This window comes from Euphorbia lathyris, chromosome 1, assembly GCF_963576675.1.
Source record: "Euphorbia lathyris chromosome 1, ddEupLath1.1, whole genome shotgun sequence".
Lineage (NCBI taxonomy): Eukaryota > Viridiplantae > Streptophyta > Magnoliopsida > Malpighiales > Euphorbiaceae > Euphorbia > Euphorbia lathyris.
The window spans coordinates 31,295,681-31,316,145 of NC_088910.1; the positions used below are offsets into that span (position 1 = coordinate 31,295,681).

The following is a 20,465-nucleotide window of genomic DNA, read 5'->3' on the forward strand; positions in this document are numbered from 1 at the left end:
CGTGACACTCCTCCTCCTCTCTTCTTCTTCTTCTTCTTCTTCTTCTTCTTCTTCTTCTTCTTCTTCTTCTTCTTCTCTTCTTCTATTTTTTTTTAAATTTTGATTCCAGAATTCTGAAAAATTCCAGAATTCTAGAAATTTCCAGAAATTCTGAAATTTTTTTCGAATTTTCCAGAATTTTCCAGAATTCTGGAAAATTCCAAAAATTTTGGAATCAAAATTAAAAAAAAAATAGAAGAAGAGAAGAAGAAGAAGAAGAAGAAGAAGAAGAAGAAGAAGAAGAAGAAGAAGAAGAAGAAGAAGAAGAAGAAGAAGAAGAAGAAGAAGAAGAAGAAGAAGAAGAAGAAGAAGGAAAATAAAAAATGAAAAAAAGATGGTATTTTTTATTTTTGATTTTTGATTTTGGGGTTTATTTATGATAATTACATAATTAGAGGGGTTAATTTATAAAATAAATAAATATAAGGACCAAATTAACTATTTTCTCTTTGAATTTTAACACCGTTAGTCAATTTAGCATCTGTTTGCTAACAACCTGTAACACATACCTCTGTATGCAAAAAAAAAAAAAAAAACCACATATTCGAATTTGTAAAACGTGTAAACCACGGACATTTTTTTTTGTACTTATCCCTAAATATAAATATATTAGTTGACTTTATATCTAAAATTTTCTCATTCATTTCAATAATTAAATTGGTCTTTTTATTTTATATTTCCAATAATAACCTTTTTTTTATAGTTTATCCGAATTTTTGGTTCGAGGATCGTTGAACATTCTTTAAGTGGATCCTCTTCCAATTAAAACTTTCAATAGTATTTTTTTTTATTAAGCATTTAAATATATAAAATTAAATATTATACAAATTATTTAATTGAAGTTCAATTTCATTTTTATTCATATATACATTAATAACAAGAAGTAAAAAAATCATATATTTTACATTTTTCAGTTTTCTCATATATTATTTTTTATACCATTAGAATTGATAATAATAATAATAAAAAAGATAAATATATATACATATATAATTAGCTGGAATTTACATATTATACTCCAACGGGAAAATGCTACCTAATCTAAAAATATAAACATAATGAATAATTAATTGAAATAATGTGTTTGCGGAATGAATAAAATTAAACTTTGAAATTGACTAAGGAAGCGTAAGTTTTACCAGGCACCCAATCTTTAGGAATAACATTTTCAGCAACCAAAACGCTTCCAGAATATCGAGATTTAAGAAGAACAGAAAAAGGAGGATGCATTTCAGTTGGGGAATTATACTTCCAAAGTGCACCCCATGAGCGTACCATAGGCGTCCAATCATTTGGTTTTGCCAAACAATCCCTTACTAATACTTTTGATACGTCGCCATCTCCTTCTGCGTATTCTACTACAAACGCTAAATAATATGGATTTGACCCTGCATCTATTTTGAAATCTACGTTCTTTGCTGAATAGTCACATTCAACCCTGTATCATTAATTAATATATTAGCCAAAAATATACTTGTTCACAGGTTTGGATATCAGTGTAGTCCGCATTCGATAAGTCGGGCCGAGTTGGACAAGGAAATTAACATTAGATTCGACCTGGCCTAAAACCGTAAAAGCCCACTTATTTCTAAGATGGTTTTGAGATTTGTAAAAATAGGATAGTTTGACCCATTGTACTCTATTAATATTTATAATTTAGAACAAATTTTAATTTTTTGTTATATATAATATATTAGACAAAAGTTCATTGGGCCTCAGCCGAGTCCCCTCAACCCGACCTATCAATCCAAGGCAAAAAGTATCATTAAGCCTCTAATCATTATGATTTTAATGGATTGGGTGCCAAATCCTTTATTTTAGCACATGAGACTCCAATCATTTGTTTTACTTATTGTGAATATCTAATTCATTTAGCTATTAATTTCAAAAAACAAATTCATTTAATTATTAAAAGAGCTTTACTCATTACAAATTTCTATATACATATATAAAAAAATTGTTTTTGAACTGTTAAACCAAATATTTTTTTGAATATAAAAGAAATGAATAATATTCTATTAAGCAAGTTTTATATTTAAAGCTGATTTTCTAATTATTAAAAGCTTAATGATATCAAAAAAAATAAAAAAAAATCTTGGTTTTAATGTATTAAAATAAAAAGTTAAAACCCCAATCCATCAAAATTAGAATGACTTTGATCAAAGACTTTTGGGTAAAAAAATTTATATATGTATTTATATTATATACCTTGTGAACTCTAATTGCAAAACTCCAGACTTACGAAGATTGTCTTCCTCACCATGTTTAGCAAGGGCACCGAAAGCTGTACCACTCAAATCAAAATGATTGTGTTGCCCTTCTGGACAAACATCTGTCACAACCACCCTAACTGGTTTTCCTGAACAACATGGATTGTTTTTACATTTTACCTGCATTCATTTATAACAAAAAAAACTCTTTCAATTAAAATTTCTAATATGGTCCGGATCATATTAGTCTGAGACCGTTCAAATATTTGCCATGTCAGCACAAAATCTGAATGGTTTTGGACAAGTTTGGTCAATGGAAATATTTAGATCCGAATAATTAAGGTTATTGGACAATATTTAGAAGGAAAAAAAATGGATTTAAGAACCAGCGACAAAAATAAGTTCCGTCATTAATGTCAAATTTTGAAAACAATGAAGTTGACAAAAAATTTTATGTTTAGCATGGAAAAATTTGTCGAGAAATCAATTTTTTTGTTATTCTCTCTGGAGTCGAGGGCCAATGGCCCCTCCACGATACTTTGTAGTTCCATCCATGCGCTAGAGGGACCCTCGCCCTCAATTTTCGGGAGATATAAAAGATATCATAACTACCGACGGTAATATCCGTCGCGAACATGATAATTTCATTTTATTGAGAATTTGTCACGGATTAACAAGAGCGACAAATATATTCATTGATCGTCGAGTATTTATTTTACGGCTCCGCCTCGAGCTTAATTACCTGATAACATATACCACATCCCTTTCCTTCTTTATAAAGATTAGGACTAATGGCAGTAATCATAGAATTGAAGGGATGTTCTGAAACTGCTTTTGCATATCCACAAGCACCTCCTGCATCCATCCATTATTAATTAATAATCATAATAATTAATTAATTGATAGATAATTATAATAATTACCATCACTTCCGCAGCCAGTAGGGGGGCCGTACCAAGTTCCGACGGCTTCTCGCCAGTGAGTATCGTCGATGCGTCGCTGCTTATGACTGTCTTTGCCATGGCTAAAGCTGGGCTTAAAGTTGCCGCAAAAAATGATAAAAAATGCAACTAAACCATATGGTATTGATACTTGAACACTGCCCATTTTATTTGTTTTTCTTTTTTTTTTTCTTTTTGTCCCTCTTCAATTATTTACCATCTATGGTTTTTTTTAGTTTTATTTTTTATTTTTGAATATGGCTGGCTCTGAAGAAGAAGGGTTTATTTTGCCAGCCTTGTTCCTTCTTAGGTGTTTGGTGATATTGTTTCTGCTTCTTTTTATAAGCAGGTGTGTTACCTATATTTATGGAATTAATTAATTATTTTTAGGCACAAATTAACAAACTAACTTGTGAACAGAATTCATAATCAAATGATTAAAAAAAAAATTCATAATCAAATTTATAAATAGAAAATATAACCGAAATTAAAGGTGAGTCAACTTTTGGTTATGATATATGTATTTTAATGAACTGGGTTATTGTACAATTTAACCCAATATTTTACTTTAAATATAAGATTTCATTTCCTAGATTAATTCATCAACTATTACCAACAAGTTTTGATTGGCATTTGATAAATAAGGTAGAATTTCGATCTTTGGATGTTCCTTTGAAGAAATATATTTTTATTAATATCGAAAGTCTTTATAACAAATCATGCTTTATATCACATACTTATAATAGTAGGAAAGATTTGGGGTAAGGTGGCCAACCATACCCCGACGAACAAACCTTGAGAGGTTTTTTTAGTTTTGAGTTCTAAGAGATAAGACTGCCTTTGATGACGATCAATATTTTTCCTATCTTTGAGGTAAATTGATCCGCCGGTGAGACTTTTCTTTCTCCTATCTTTGAGGAGAGTTTAGGATGTAATTATCTTCATGTTTGAGATAATTTTAACTCGCCCTTAGTGGCGACCAATCTTTTTCCTTTCTTTGAGGTAAATTGGTCCGCTGGTGGGACTTTTCATTCTCCTATCTTTGAGAAGAGAGTAGATGTGCCATGATGGCGGTTTGCGAATTTTGGTGGGTGGCGTTCGTTGCCCCCCATATTTGCATCGAGAATATTTATGTTCTGCAAAAGACACTTATATTCTACTCTTTAAGGAAGTATTTATGGAGATTCTGAATATTCCATGTCCGCGGTAGAGTGTTTCCGTCCATGTTTTGGATTTTGAAAGTGGTGGGTCCAATTTTGGTGCTTATTCTGTACGGCCCTGTCCACGTAATCCCGAGCTTGCCTTTTCTATCATCGGATTGGATCTTATCAGCCTTTCTCAGTACCAAATCTCCTTCATTTAGCTCCACTAGCTTGGCACTCCTATCATGACACGCAGTGTTCCGCTGCTTATAAGCAGCGATCCGAACATACGCCCTTTCTCTTCTCTCCTCCAAACGATCTAAACTTTCCCTGAGTTTCCTTTCATTTTGATCTTCACGGTAGAAGGAAACTCTGTCACTTGGGGTTTGAATTTCTACTGGGACGACAACCTCCACCCGTAAGTAAGAGCGAATGGTGTTTCGCCAGTGGCGGTTCGAGGAGTGGTTCTATACGCCTATAAGATATTCATCAGTTGATCCGCCCATTTCTTGTCATGTTCACCTAACCTCTTTTTTTTCCCTTCACAATGGTTCTATTGGTGACTTTTGTCATGCCATTAGACTGCTGATAATACACCGAGGCGAATTTGTTCTAGATTCCCCAATCTTTGCAGAAAACTTGAATTCTTTGCAACTGAATTGTGTTCCATTATCCGTGATGATTGTGTGAGGGATCCCAAACCTTCCAACGATGTTCTCTCTTACAAAATCTACCATTCGTTCGGCAGTGATGGTTGAGACAACTTCCGCTTCTACCCATTTTGTAAAGTGATCCACATATACTACCACATACTTTATTTATTTCCTAGTTGGCGGAAAGGGACCGACTATGTCGATGCCCCGTGTGGAAAATGGCCAACCTTTAATGATGGGCTTTTGAAGAGCTTTTGATGTGTGACTTTCATTTGCATGGACCTGGTAGTTATGGCAGGATTCTATAAGTTTCTGAGCATCTTGTTCCGCGGTAGGCCAATAGAACCCTGATAGCCTAGACTTTTTGAGAATGGTGGCAGATGCTTCATGGGCTTCGCATGCGCCTTCGTGTAATTCTCTCAGAACCTCATGACCTTCTTCCAATGTGATACATTTTAGCCAAGGTTGACTAAAAGACCTGTGGTACAAATGATCATTAATTAGCGAAAAATATGTTGCCTTTCTCACTATCCTTCTAGCTTCCTCCTTATCTTGAGGCAAAGATCCATCAGTAAGGTATTAACGAATTGGGATTCACCAATCATCGAGAGAAAGTGTCATAACTGCTATAAATTCTAGAGCAAGTTTAGCTTTTACTTCGAAGGGACACTCAAGATCCGCCCACTGGTCCTTGCTTGAAGCTAATTTGGCTAGATGGTCTGCTTCTGTATTGGATCCCCTGAGCACATGGATCATCTCCCACTTCACTTCCTTCTTTTCTAAGTGATTTAGGATCCGCTTGGCTTCCTCTACGTATTTGACCAAAGTTTCATCTTTGACACTGAAGTTTTTTTATCATCTGGTTGACCATCAGTTTGGAATCACTATGGCGACTCTGTTGGGGATTTCCTAGCTATGTGAGTGATGTTATGTGTTTAACATGTTATTTGTTATATCTTTGAATAATTGCTATATTTGACTTTCATTTTTAAATATTGGATATTGTATAAACCACATTTTCACTCGCGCACAAAAGGTCATATTATGATCTTACCTTTAAGTTTAGGTGAGACAAAGTACGGATACCACTCGGGAAACCAGGAACGAGTCCTGAAACGTTCTCAAACCAAATTGGACTTCCCTATCAACACTGAGGGGTTAAGGATTTGGTAACCACTCGATTAGAACTAGAACTAAGAGCTACCCCTATAGAAACCAGCCATTTTATGCAGGTTCACCCTTTATGGTTACATCATCCATTATCATAACATTATTTTTACTCTTAATATATGTTGTGATTATCATATGTTTGTCGAGTGCTTTTACTAATAACACATTGATTTTCTACAATGCCTGAACATTTAACTTAAAGTTTTCATTAATTTTTTAATTCGTCATGTACATATGCTTCATTAATTTAGATGCATAATTCATTTCATCTCATAAAATGTTTTAATGACCTAGCCACTTCTAGGAATTCATCTGTATCATAATCATCACATTATAGTACTAGCAGTTTTCTCTCAATGCATCTTCATGTCATAACATACATTTACCACGTGCCACCTACTAGACATCATGACATTCATTCATATCATGTGAACGTTTTCACATCACTTGTTAAATATACATCCTCATTACATGCTTTTGAAGGAAAATAGGCAAACGTTTGGCAGCGGAAATATAAAAATTTTAACCTATTTCCATTAACCCAAGATCCGTTAATCGTTATTTCATATAAAGAGGGATAGAAGGAAATACCTTTATGAAGTTCTATCTACCGTTGCAATCGAAGTGCCCACAACTCTTACTTCGAGTTCCCGAGCACAAGACAAAACACAACCCAAAATCAAGTTAGATATCAACCGTATTAAAACAATCAAGAATAGATTGTCTCTAATAAATCAACACAAGATTAAGGAATAAGAGAAAGAGATGAAAATCAATTGAACGGAAGGAAGCGGTGGATAATCTCGTCCTCTAGTGTGGGTCGAAATTCTCTCTCCCGGATTGAGTATGTGTATTTCGAAAATCACATATAAGGGGTATTTATATTCTCTTGTATCTAAACCTTAGTTAGATAGAATTAGGTTACTGAATAAGAATTTAATTCGGAATATAATTCTTATTTATTATTTACAATTATATCTTAAATATAAAGATAATAATAATAACCTTATAGGATAATAATAGGAGCAATTTAATCTCATTAAAACTCCTAACTTATTTATCCTTTAATTAATTTAATTCAGAATTATAATCTAATTAGAATTGTTAAAATCAAATTAGATATTTATGTATTTACCATACATAAAAATCGCCCCACCCCTATCTACTGGGCCTTAGTGGACTCAGTTGGGCTTCCATCAATTAATTAACATGTGTTTCTCTTTTGGGCTCCAAGTCTTATGTGTGACCCATTAGGTTCTTATTGCTTCTAGCCGTATGCAACTATTAAATTAATTTTCACATAATTATATTTAATCTTTGCATAACGGAATGAGTACGCGAAATGTGATTAGCAAATCCGAAACATTCCCCTAGAGCTATAAGAAGACAGGTTGATTCTGTCGTTGACCTTTCCGTATTAGTTACAGTATAATTCGATCCTTTATCAACTACATCCTTGAACTGAATCTTATGACTATGGATAATGTCAAGTCACATATAGCAAGACGTTCGTTTTACTTGTATAGTCCGAGTCAACTCCAATTAGATAGGTTAAGTGAAATCTGTATTTCAAGTCTTAAGCTATCACCTTGCAAGGATTTAGAGTCAAGTCTTCCACAAGCGATCCTTGGACGTATCTCCCATTTATCCGGAGTGACAAATGCTCAATCCAATGTATAATTATCCTGCAATTACTTCCTGTGATACCCAACGTCTGCCGTTCACACCCCAGAGTCATCTCTGTTATAGATCGTGTTACAACAGGATCAAAGCATCACATTCCATAATCCAGAATCACCAATTAACATTCCTTTGAGTCTGAGGATTACTTATACCTATTAATACCAATGAGATGAACAGGTGACAAGGATGAATCTACCCATCCTGTTATCTCAAGTTGGGTCCCCAATCCTAATGAACTCCCTTTCATTGGATCCATGCAACTGTCCAGGTTATCTGTATAACTGAAGCTTGTGAGATCAGCTTTCTGTCTTGACAGAAGACATTGTTACATGCAAGTCTCAACAGTGATATGTCAATCCTAAACGTATTACTTGACCTGGGGTGGTTTTAAGTTTATTAGTTTATTATAAAGTTTCGTCTCACTTCATGCTTGTATGAACACTTTATAATCACTTTAAACAAACTTAGGGATTTCCTTTTGTTTAGACTTATTTAGTTCTTTAAAAAGGGGTTGCCTTTATATAGTTACGAAACCATATCTTATTAAAAAAAATGATATAAAGAACACTTCATTCATATTTAGTTTACATCCTAGAACAATTGTCTATAGGACACTAAACCCTAACAGTTTTCATAACCATTATCATTATGTCTGGATCGTTCATAATCATTCATAACATAATATGTTCGCTTCATGTCGTCATATGGGCACATTGTTATCATTTCACGATATCCATTTTCACATGTCCCACATATCTACATCATGTCACACATAACATTACATATAACACATCCATGCATTTTTTTAAAACATATTTCATTCTTCGTTTTAATGAAAATAAAATCTTGAGGAACAAAAAAAAATTTTCTTTCTTATGTCTCATTCATTTGCAGGCTTTTATGTTTTTCTTAAAAATATATGATAAAAAATAATAAAGCATTTTAAAAAAAAAGGGTCCATCCATTTGGCTTGAAAAAATATAATCCGAGAGAAGTTTGAAGTCATGGATCATTAAGCAAAAAAATTGAAAGGAGTCTCCCAGGGTTGAATAAACAGACTGCTCAGTTGATATATTTGTTAAATGATGAACAGACAGGAATAGAGGCATCTCAAGCCTCAAATATGAAAGCTATAGTGGCAAATCCTGCAGAATCATATATCTTCAATGTCCCACCTTCGGAAGAAAGGGATTCGAATCAGAAACAAATGGGAAATGGTGATAATGCCCAGACATGAGAAAGAGGGTTAAAAGACAATACAGAAAAGCCAAAATAGTGGAAGTTGTCAGAGAGAAACAACTGATCCTACTCTGTTGTTTCAGATCTCTATTTTACCCATCACCAGTGCAAATTTCCAGAATTTGAAAAGAAAAGCATATCACCTTGCAGAAAGAGTCATTTGATGATATGTTAAAGCCTCAATATTATCTGCATTAGCAAATCTCTAATCCAAATTTTTCAAGAAAATCCCAAAGAGATCATCATCTCAAGATGATTCATGCAGTTGGATTGAAACTGTAGTTGAAGCTGGAAGAATTCACTCGATGCTTTTCTCAAGCACTTAAAGCATACAAGCAATGTAACACATGGGGTAAAAAAATAGTGAGATAATCGGAGAAAATACGGAATATGAATGGATGAATGCAGTTCAAGCTATTTCTTTGTTCACAAGAAAAATTTAAAGTTTGTCAAACACATTGGGGGGCACTGTATCCAAGCATGAGGAGGGAAGAATATGTAATCATAATTTCAGCTTCAATTTTGACCAGAGAGTGTTAAACAAAAGCTCAGAACAAACAGAACTGAGACAAAGTATGAAGGATGCATTCTTCTAACATGTTGATTGAATGTGTCATGTATCAAGCCAATCACACAGTTCACAAGAGATCATGTATCCAAAATGAGAAGAGACTCACCTCCTACTCTCAGTTATTTCAGAATCATCAGATTTCTCCTCAAAATTGTGAGCTTCTACTGATTTCTCCTCAGTGCTTTATTTAAGCTTCTACAAGATCTAAATGCTTGAGAAATGACGAGCACTGACTGTTGGCTCCTAAAAAGGAGTAATACATGACACTTCAGCCTTTATGGCTCTTATTCCGGGTGATAATGATCAAGGTGAAATCTGCATTGCTCTTTGCACCCCGATAGACGCTTGAACTAAGATTTGCCGGGGATAAAAGAGGATTTTGACAAACAAGAAAAAGCTTGAAATGCAAATACATGACTTGACTATCCAGAAGATCAACAAAGGTCGTGCACCAGAATAACTGATCAATTCATCATTAAACATGTGTTTATAGGAAAGTTATTCGGACTAAGGTTTGCCAAAAAAACTCTAGAACTTATTTGATTATTCCTCGAGGAAAAATATTTGACTAACTCATGATTAGGGAAATGACTAAGGCCTTCATTGAATCGCCCATTTAGCCTTTTTACCTACCCTTTAATCATATTCCCTTGTTCGCCCTTTTGAGCCAATGATAAACCTTTCTTTCATATCACCAAATTCTCATTTTTTACAAGAAAATTAGTTGATTGAAGGATGATCAAACATCAAATAGTCAATATTCCTTCAAAGTGACCAATACCAGGTCAAAGCAACAAACATTCCAAGGTGTTGTAATACACTGCCAGTGCAGCTAAAAAAAGAAAAAATAATAATAGCCCGCTAAATCGAAAACCCAACAAGGGCGATTGAGGCAAAAGATAGGGTACAAAAAGAGAGCCTGCTAGATTGAAAACCCCACAAGGGCGGTCTAGGAAAAATATAGGACGAAGAAAAAAGAGCCTACTAGATTGAAAATCTCGATCTAGGCAAAAATTAAGGCAAGTCAAGTACATAAAGTCGTAAGACGATTAGGTCAAATCAGCCGAGTTAGAGCAAATAAATCTCTTCGTGATAGATAAAAATTGACCAATTCAACAGGTTTTCCAAGCCTTTTCCATCATTATTACCTTTAACCTAAAAAGACCTTTCGATCCCTAGTTATGAAGTTGGTCTACATTAGTGGAGAGGAATATGAAAAATAAGCATATGGTAGTTTCACTTTCAAAAAACGAAAAATCTTGATAATCTACATAGAAACTCATATGATCATATGCAATCAAAGATACGATCAAAGCAGATACGTCGAGTAGCGAAAAGCAATATCTCCTCTTCATGCAATCATAAGGATTTTCCTTTGTTATTTTAAGAAATTATTTTCCTTCAAGGGTAAAATCGTAACTCAGTCGCAAGACAAATTCAGAATCTTTCAGAACTGTCCTCGACAGCAATACTGACTAAGCAGATAAATTATGAAGGCTCAGAGCCAGCATGATTATGATTATGACAGGAGATCATCATCTTTGGCTATAAATTTTCTTAATCCAGTGAATCACCCTTGATTCTTGAAGAGAAGGTCAAGATGGAGTTCCGACACCCTGTATGAATGAATTGGTGATTCAAAATTCAGATGCTCCAGTGGATATCTTTCAAGATAATGAGTCCAAAATGAAATCTCAATTTCAATGCCCGTAAAAAATCAGCTCAACGAAGCTAGATGAGGAATTGAAAAAAAAGAAAGAAAAAAAAGAAGAAAAGAAAAAGAAAAGAAAAGAAAGTAACATCAGGAATTCCTTGCAGGCAGCAATGATCCTTTTAAGACGCATATCGCTCTTTAAGGGAATGTATCAACAGCAAAAATATCAAAAAGTTTGGGGGCATCAGATCAATCTCCATAGCATCACCCAGTCAGTCGTATCTGAATATGAGCAAATCCGGGGGGGCAATTATAGAAAAGCCACCAACAAAAATTGTCATGTCATCTGTCTAAGTGTGGATAGACGAATTCGGGGGCAATTATGAAAGCCACCAATGAACATCACTAACCACATTGCTCGAAAATGGAGATGTATTACACAAATTGGGGGGCAATCAAGGTGCTGCTACCGAAGAAAACTCGAGAATCAAAAGACAAAACATCATAAGAGGACGTGTTGAGTAGTGAAATCTTCTTGGGGTGCCATCATACTGCTCAAATGTTTGAGTGTGTTCATACAAAATTTTGCTAGGGGGCAACCAGATTGGCTTCCTCAGCACCAAATTCATTAAACATAGACATTGGCGATCCTGAAACTGAGAATGAAAACAATGGGGGGCATGGGACCTTCATATAAAATGGTTATAAAGAACCATAATCTTCGCAAGCCTTGAGAGCCAAACATCCTTAGAGGTGTCAACCGCTCCATTGTTTGAGCATGTGACAGGGGTCAAAACCCCCTATCTTTGGGTATGATTTTAGGACGGTTTTTGGTGTTATTTTATGAATAAGCGAGAAATTCTCGCATTTATATGCTTTTGTTTGAGTTGGTTAGAAATTGTATATGTTCTATTTACTTTTCATTGTTTATGATCGTTTTCTGATTATTTTAGGCAAATATGGCCAAATTAGCATGTACGTTAAATTTCCATTATCTTTTATGGCTAATTGGTCCGCCAAAAGTCGCACCAAACGGAGTGTTTACTCAAAACAAGCGATTGGCGGGTCAATTTAGCCTTGGAACTAATGTTATTTGGAGTTTACGTGCGTGGGTAGGTTAAAACAGGAACGAGTTTGGGCAAAAATTGTGTTTCGGGACATCCGGCAGTCGCGCAAGGCGTTCTGGGCATTCTCGCTCGTCAAAATGGCCTTTTTGGGGCTAGATCGGCGAGCTGGCACTGCCAGCTCGCGTCGAATTGGCCTGAAAAGGCCAGCTCGCCAAGAGAGTTTGTGGACATGCCTTTCCTACATTTTGATTCGGTAAGAGAGTTATCTTTCTCTGATCGAATTAATGCATTCCTTGATACTCTAGGTTGGAATACCTTTGCTTTTATGAAATTCCTTAACAATACCGAATTTATTGTGGAATTTTTGGTTACATTACAATTTGATAAGAAGAAAAATTTCATCACCTTTAGGAACAATAGTGTAACTTATACTATTGATTATGAAGCAATGGGGAATATTTTCGGGTTTCCTACAAGTGGTTTTGTTGATAAGCCTAAGGAATTCAATAATGACACTATTTGTAATATTCTTTCGGGTCAAGCCTATTTTAATCCCAAAAACACATCAAGTAAAATGATTAGGGATAATTTCTTGTTTTACTTTCACAAATTCTTGAGTTTTTCGTTGTTTGGACGTGTTGAGAGTTCCAAAGTTCAAGTTCGGGATTTGTTCGTTCTTGATTGCTTTTTGAAAGGTCTAAGGGTTGATAGCATTGGAATGCTATTTGATAATTTATATCGTGCTTCAAAGTCACACACTAAGCAAGTACCTCTAGGCAATTTTATTACCGGTTTAGTGTTGGGTGCATGTGGAGAATTGGCCGATTATGATATGTCTTCCTACCATGGCTATATCCCTCTATTGCGGCCCTTGACCGAGCTCTCTTATTGGTCAATTTTCGTCCTCCCATTTTTGTTTCGTATGAATCACGTATTGCCCATCTTAGTGGGAATATGGGAGGAGGAGCCTCGAGTTCTCAACATGTAGGTACCGACGAAAGAGGTGCGGAGGAGGAAGTGGAGGATGAGCCACCCAATGTACAACAAGCACCACAAGCCCAAGCACAACATGATGATGATCCTATTGATTTGAGGATGATTTGGAACCAAATGCATGCCCACAATAGGCAATTAAATTTGCGCATTGATGATTTGGTCGAGACCAATAATGAGATGCATACACGAGTCGCCGAAGTGGACACTAATATCGCCACTTTGAGGAGGGAGAACAAGTCTACCGGACGTCGGATACTCTCATTTTTCCGTCGTCAAAATATTGAACCCTCACCATCTCCACCGGACTCACCTTCTCGTGCATAGGTTTTATCTTCTCTTTATCTTTATCTTTTATTTTGTTGTTTTTAAGTTTAAGTTTGGTACAATCTATTTCTAATTATGTTTGGTACAATTTTAATTTCTTTTCTATTGAATGATTTGTTTAATGATGGATGCTTTTATTTCATGTTTTTATATCTTATTTCGTAGTATATTTTTCGTGTTTTATCCATTTTTGCACCAATGAAGACATGGTCCAAATTAAGTGTGGGAGGAGATATCACATATATCATTTTATTTTAATACGAATGAATGAAACGAATAAACATAAAATGACACCCACATTTTTCAACATATACAAAAATGTATTTTAAGTAAATGCAACACATTTTGCAACGTATTTATTCAACTTAACATTTATTTTATAAACATTATTTTTCATAACTCTATCATTATTATTTTTATAAACTTAACATTTTCATATGTTTTATATACATTTAACTTATGATTATTTAAAGGTTATCATTATCGTTAGAAATAATATATTTCTATACGGGCAATATATTTCAAATTTTTCACAAATCTCTGATGCGATTTTAAGTAAAATTGTCTCGAGTGAATGTATTTAAGTAAAATTCTTTATTTTCAATCTCTATTTTATATCATGAAATCCATGATACAATAAATCTTATTTTAAATTTTCAATTAGTTTTATAGGCATTAAATTGAACTAAAATTTTTAGCTCGGTTTTTGATTTCGTCTTACATTAACACCAATTGAAGTTTTTAAGGAAACTTGAGCCATAATACATGTTGAATTTTAAGTCAATATAGGATGAATGTGCTATTTTTCTTTTTCCCAATTTATAATTTTAATATACTAACATATTTATTTTTCAATTCTGTTTTGAAGGTAGTTTTGGTTCGTGTAAGAATTCAAGTTCATGCACAGTTCTCGAAGTTCAGGCATTGCACCAAACCCGTTAGACCCAGAAATTGAAAAGACCATTAAAAAGAAAAAGAAAGACAAGAAAAACGAAAACAAACAAAATTTCGAGCCAGAAAATATGGCAAATCCACCAACACTTATGGAATACGCTAGGCCAGGAGTGGCCGGTGTAACCAATAGTATCGTTAGACCCAGAATAACCGCAAACCAAATTGAAATTAAGCCAGCTTTGCTTAATATGTTGCAAAACAACGTAACATTTTATGGGTTACCTAACGAAAATCCTAACACCCATTTGACAAATTTCCTTGAAATTTGTGACACTTTTAAAATACCCGATGTGACTGCCGAAGCAATCAAACTTTGCCTCTTTCCTTTCACTTTGAAGATAGAGCCAAAGAGTGGTTAACTTCTATGCCAACCGCAACATTTGCAACTTGGGAACAACAGTCTCAAGTCATTCAAAACTGGAGAAGGTTCAGTCTCAATGTCATTCAAATTGTAGAATGAACGGTGTCAAGTCATTCAAAACTGGAGGATGCTGATGAGTGTCGAATTCACCAAAAATAAAATACATACTCTTGGAATCCAAAAACTGTAGTAAATATGGAGTAGGGTCGAATCCTCAGAGACTGGTAGAATTATACCTTTTCAGAATTAACAATTAAAAAGTAAAAGGGGGGTTTTGATTTGTAGAATGAAATAAATAGAAAATAACAAATAATAATAAAATAAGAGAAAAATTAAATAGTTGAGAAATATATATGAAAAAGATTCCAGCTAGAGGTTAGGTTTGAGTCTTGAATTAAACAATTGATCATCGATCATAGAAAATATAAATTTAAATCCTTCAAATAAATTAGCTATGGTTATTAAAAAGCATTAACAACCTATCTCTTCTTACTGATTGGACAATTAAGAAAAGTTCATTAATTTTCCATAATCAATTAAACAATTCCAAACAAAGCTTCAGAATTTAATTTGATTGAAAGCATTAAAGTATGAAAGAGATACTAATTCTACTCAATAATCACTAAAGCAGGATTATTTAAAGCATATCAATTAGATTCACAACATAGGTTAAAAGCTTGTCCACAATTAACTATGTTATTTGCTACTTGCATTAGATGAATTAAACGATTACGTATTTAAACATCTAATTAGCGAAACGATTACAAGTAAATAATCAAATCAAGGATTCAATTAAATCATGCAATACGAACAAGAACAGAATAGAAATTGATTACTTGAATAGATGAAAAAGATTAAGTACAGAATGATCTCCCAATTGATTGTTCAAGACCTAAAAACCTCTAGCTAGAAATTGGAAATTAGTTCATATTGGAGGAAGAAGAAGCCATGGAAGAATGATGATACATGAAAAGTCTTTGATATTTTTTTTGGTTCCCCTGTGTGTGTCTTCTTTTATGTGTGTGTGTCCTTTTTCCAAATGTGGTTCTGATTATCTCTTCTTATAGCTTTCACAATTGTACCTCTTGGCTTTCAGGAGAGAGAAAAACTGACTCTTATTAATTCCTCATAAAAATATTAAGAGAAACTCTCATTTAGAATTTTTTTTATACCGGTTGAACCTCGGTTAAACCCCGATTGAACCTCTAACCCTTGACCCTTTGTCCTTTCCGGTTCTTTGACCGGTCCGGTTTTAATAACCATGGAATTTGCAGATTCGCTTCTGCCTTCGCAGTTTAAGAATCCGTGAAAATATATACACTAGATTTGTTTCGCGGTTAGGAGAATCAGCAAAGTAAATAATAAGAAGTTAAAAAAAATCATACATTTTACATTTTTCAGTTTTCTCATATATTATATTTTTTATAGCATTAGAATTTAGTATTAATAATAATAATAATAATAATAATAATAAGAATAAGAAAAAATATATATATATATAATTAGATGGAATTTACATATTATACCCTAACTAGAAAATGCTACATATTATGACTAGGGAGGTCATGGGTTCGAATCGCATTCGGGTCTGGTGAGGATTTTTCTTTCTTCTTTAATGTAAGCGCATTGTGCGCAATTTTAAATTTTTTTTTTGAAATAATGTGTTTATATAATGAATAAAATTAAACATTGAAATTGACTAAGGAAGCGTAAGTTTTACCAGACACCCAATCTTTAAGAATAACGTTTCAGCAACCAAAACGCTTTCCAAAATATCGAGATTTAAGAAAAACAGAACAAGGAGGATGCACTTCAGTTGGGGAATTATACTTCCAAAGTGCACCCCATGAGCGTACCATAGTCGTCCAATCATCTCGTTTTGCCAAACAATCCCTTACTTATACTTTGTTAGAAAAATTGAGATTACAAACATAAAATATGGACATGATTAATCACTCTCTTAATGAAATACTTTGTTATTTTGATTCATTACTATTTCTTGGCTTTGTTTACTTACTTCTATTTTATTCAAATCAACATTTATGCTACCGTCGTTTATGCTGTTGGGAATTTTTCTTGATTGGGACAATTTAGCGGAAGCGATAAATCTCATAAACTCAATAAAATAATCTTCAAGTTTTAAGCTATTATTTTCTTAGCAATATATTGCTTGTGGTATTAGAGCTTCAATGATCTTAAGGGATCATTGAGTTTTTAAGAATGACACCCAACCAATCATCATCGGTTTTTTCTCCTCTAAGTTTCAATGGTGAAAATTATCTAATTTGGGCTATCAAAATGAAAACTCATTTAAAAGGGTTGGACTTGGGTTGAATCTAAAAGGAGGTAACACCTCTTGGAGACAATCCAACTCTAAATCAAATAAGGGCTCATGAAGAGGAATCACCGAAAGCTCTAAGAGTTTTGTCTATCATTCATGATGCTGTCTCAGAGCCAATTTTTACGAGAATTATGACTTGTGAAACAGGAAATGAAGATTGAGAAAAAAGAGAGAAAGGGGAGTTGAGAATATTGAGAGTGAGGATAAATTACATAATACATATTGTATTGTGTATTTGCTTTCTAATTGATAGATGGTAGTACAATTGTTTTGGGGAGACACAAAATAATTTGATAATTATTTTAGATATTTTCGAGAAACTATTTTTGTTTTATCGGATTATAACTCTATAAAGTTAAATACATCTCTACCCTATAAATTCAATAAAATTGAAATTTATTGTTTCCACAAGCCACGTAAAATTCCCAACATATATATATATATATATATATATATATATATATATATATATGCGCCCGCGAGTCAAGTTCTTAATGATTCTGCTTTTAGGTGAATAAGAAGACGAGAATGAGAGTTTGCTTGAGATTTCCTAGCATTTACCCTCTCAGGGACTACATTATCGGATCAGAAATTGCAGCGGAAGCACTCTACCGGAGAATTTCTGACCAGGAAATTACTCAGAAGAAGAATTTGTGGCATTTCTGGGTGGTTCCTTCGATTTCAGCTCAGAGACTGTCAACCAGCTCCGTTTCAATTTCTAGGTCTAGAAGTAATATTGTCCTGAAGAAAGGGTGCCTGTCCGAACTCGAGGATACAGGAGCAGTAAAATGGGGCCAGCGCCGGCATGTCAGGTACTTTGGCTAGGCACGAAAGCAAATCAGTTAAATCATGTAATGTAACAGCTGGCAAAGAAGAAATCGACGATGAAGAGGAAGAAGGAGAAGAAGAAGAGGAAGACGATGAAGAAGAAGAGAACGTAGCGGGTGAAGAAATTGACGATCCCGAAACTAGAAAAAACGGCAAAAGAAAGCAACTACAGCGGTCTTGCAAGGTCATTCAGAAGAAGAAAAGACCAAAACGAGAAAATAAGAATGACATTGTAGTTTACAAGCATAAAAAGAAAAAAGTGCTTAAAAACTCCATTGATAGATGGTCTGCTGAGAGGTAGAGCAATTCGAATGATTTCACTTTTAGCCTTTAATTTTCAATTAATATTTCCAAACTGGTTAGGAATTGAATTTGATAAACAATTGTTACTCTCGTTTGTGCTGATCTCAAGTCCTTTTCTGCAAATATGCTGATAATTAGTTACTTCTCCTAATTTGAGTTACTTTAGCTTATGCTCTTAAGTAACCTTGAACTTATAAGGAATATCATGTCTCCCAACTATTAGTTTCGTTATTGCTTTTTGATTTTTCTGTTTATGTTCTTAGTTTTGTTTACTATGTTATCAGAACTGTTGATATTATTCTATAATTAACAATATGTGTGCTAATAAGCTGCTCCTTACTGTTTCTGGTTCCAAATTCCCCTCAAACAGATTCTGGTAGTACTTTCTTTACATGAAAATTCTGATACATGTTCTGTTTCATTCACATTATTCTTACTACATGAGAAATTATGTTAATGTCACTCATTCTTATTCTCTAACTAAGTTTAGTTTCTTCCGAAAGATTGATAATTTTTTTCGTGCATTTGATTATATTTCCACTTCAGTTTGTCAAGATGATGGATTCTATTCTACTATCCAATCTGTTGCTTTTGGTCCTCATATCAGTTTTTAATTTCTCATTCAGAATTTGTTCCGTCAATTTCAGTCTATATACTCTTACTCCGATATTGGTCATAGGCAATTTGAATGATAGATGGTCACATTGTAGTTTACTAGCATAAAAAGGAAAGAGTTCTTAAAAAAAAACTCCATTAATCGATGGTCTGCCAAGGGGTAAGCAATTTCAATGATTTCACTTTTAGCCTTTAATTAATGTTTCTAAACTGGTTAGGAATTGAATTTGATAAGCAATTGGGATTTATAAATGAAGGTATAAGTTGGCTGAAGTGAACATGTTGAAAATAATGAAAGAACAAGGTGCAGTATTTGGGAGACCAATTCTCAGGCCAGAGCTGAGAGCTCAGGCAAGGAAGCTAATTGGAGATACAGGTCTGCTGGATCATTTGCTGAAGCACATGGCTGGGAAGGTGGCACCAGGAGGTGAAGAGAGGTTTAGGAGGAGGCACAATGCAGAAGGAGCAATGGAATATTGGCTTGAGAAAGCCGATTTGATTGAAATAAGAAGAGAAGCTGGGGTTCAGGATCCTCACTGGACTTCACCACCTGGTTGGCATACTGGTGACAACCCGACTCAGGATCCTATTTGTGCGAGGGAATTCAAGAGCCTCAAGGAAGAGATATCTAATTTGAAAAAGTAATTATCCTTTCTTGTTTTCCTGTCCATGATGTTTATATTTTCATTTCAATTAGTTGGATATTCTACTATTCCATATTAGAGAGGTTCTGTTCAATATGTAAATTAGCTTGATTCTAGGAAATTAATTTGTAAGCTGTGTATTTATGCCTGATTAGCTTACCTAAAAGCTAGCTGATATCTTGTATCCTTTCAACCCTTGACTTGTTGGGAAACACAGAAATTGGCATTACAAAATTCATCGAATTTGTTTGATGAACAGTATCCAAGAAAATTAGCGAGGAAGAAGAAGCAATTGCTGCTACTCCTATTTCTTCTATTACTCAAGGTAAATCTGAATTCTGAAAGATTGACTTGCAAGTTATTTAATTGATTAATTTAATAGTTCCTTTCCCCCATCTTTTGCAGGAAATGTATATTGATTTGATGAATAAGAAGACTAAGATTGAAGAACAATTGATGGAAATTTCACAATCTTTGTGTTGGATGGAGGTATGAACCAACATTAATGCTTGAATAGTTATTAAGAATTGTTTGTTTGTGTAACGATTAGGGATTTTTGGAAGTAGTGAATAGAGAAGAATTAGGGTTGGTGTTGTTGAACTATACTTCGAACGATCAATCAACCACACAGATAAACAAAGTTCACAAAGATCACAGATTGGATCTTGAAACAACAATCAAAAGAATACACACATAATTTACCCTGGTTCGGCTTAACTGCCTACATCTA

General features: G+C 34.1%; 1 protein-coding gene and 1 pseudogene across 1 annotated transcript; one reads left to right on the forward strand and one right to left on the reverse strand.

The window, feature by feature from the left end:
- Nucleotides 1–1,132: 1,132 nt before the first annotated feature.
- On the reverse strand, nt 1,133–3,379 carry LOC136227271 (putative expansin-B14). The gene is made up of 4 exons (XM_066015940.1): nt 3,173–3,379; nt 2,992–3,104; nt 2,248–2,429; nt 1,133–1,477 (listed from the first exon to the last, which is right to left on the reverse strand). Exons 1-4 carry the CDS (start codon nt 3,354–3,356, stop codon nt 1,141–1,143), a joined length of 816 nt encoding a protein of 271 aa, XP_065872012.1. The 5' UTR covers nt 3,357–3,379; the 3' UTR covers nt 1,133–1,140.
- Nucleotides 3,380–12,506: 9,127 nt separating this feature from the next.
- LOC136217565 (protein DYAD-like) lies at nt 12,507–20,230 on the forward strand (annotated as a pseudogene).
- The last annotated feature ends 235 nt before the right edge of the window (nt 20,231–20,465 follow it).

What these genes read in the sequence shown, in the direction of transcription:
- LOC136227271 (XM_066015940.1), bottom strand. Translation starts at nt 3,356, where the DNA reads ATGGGCAGTGTTCAAGTATCAATACCATATGGTTTAGTTGCATTTTTT. An exon ending in GATGTGGTATATGTTATCAG is followed by an intron (nt 2,430 to 2,991) that starts GTAATTAAGCTC and finishes AAATGAATGCAG; the next exon opens with GTAAAATGTAAAAACAATCC. An exon ending in TTGCAATTAGAGTTCACAAG is followed by an intron (nt 1,478 to 2,247) that starts GTATATAATATA and finishes TTAATGATACAG; the next exon opens with GGTTGAATGTGACTATTCAG.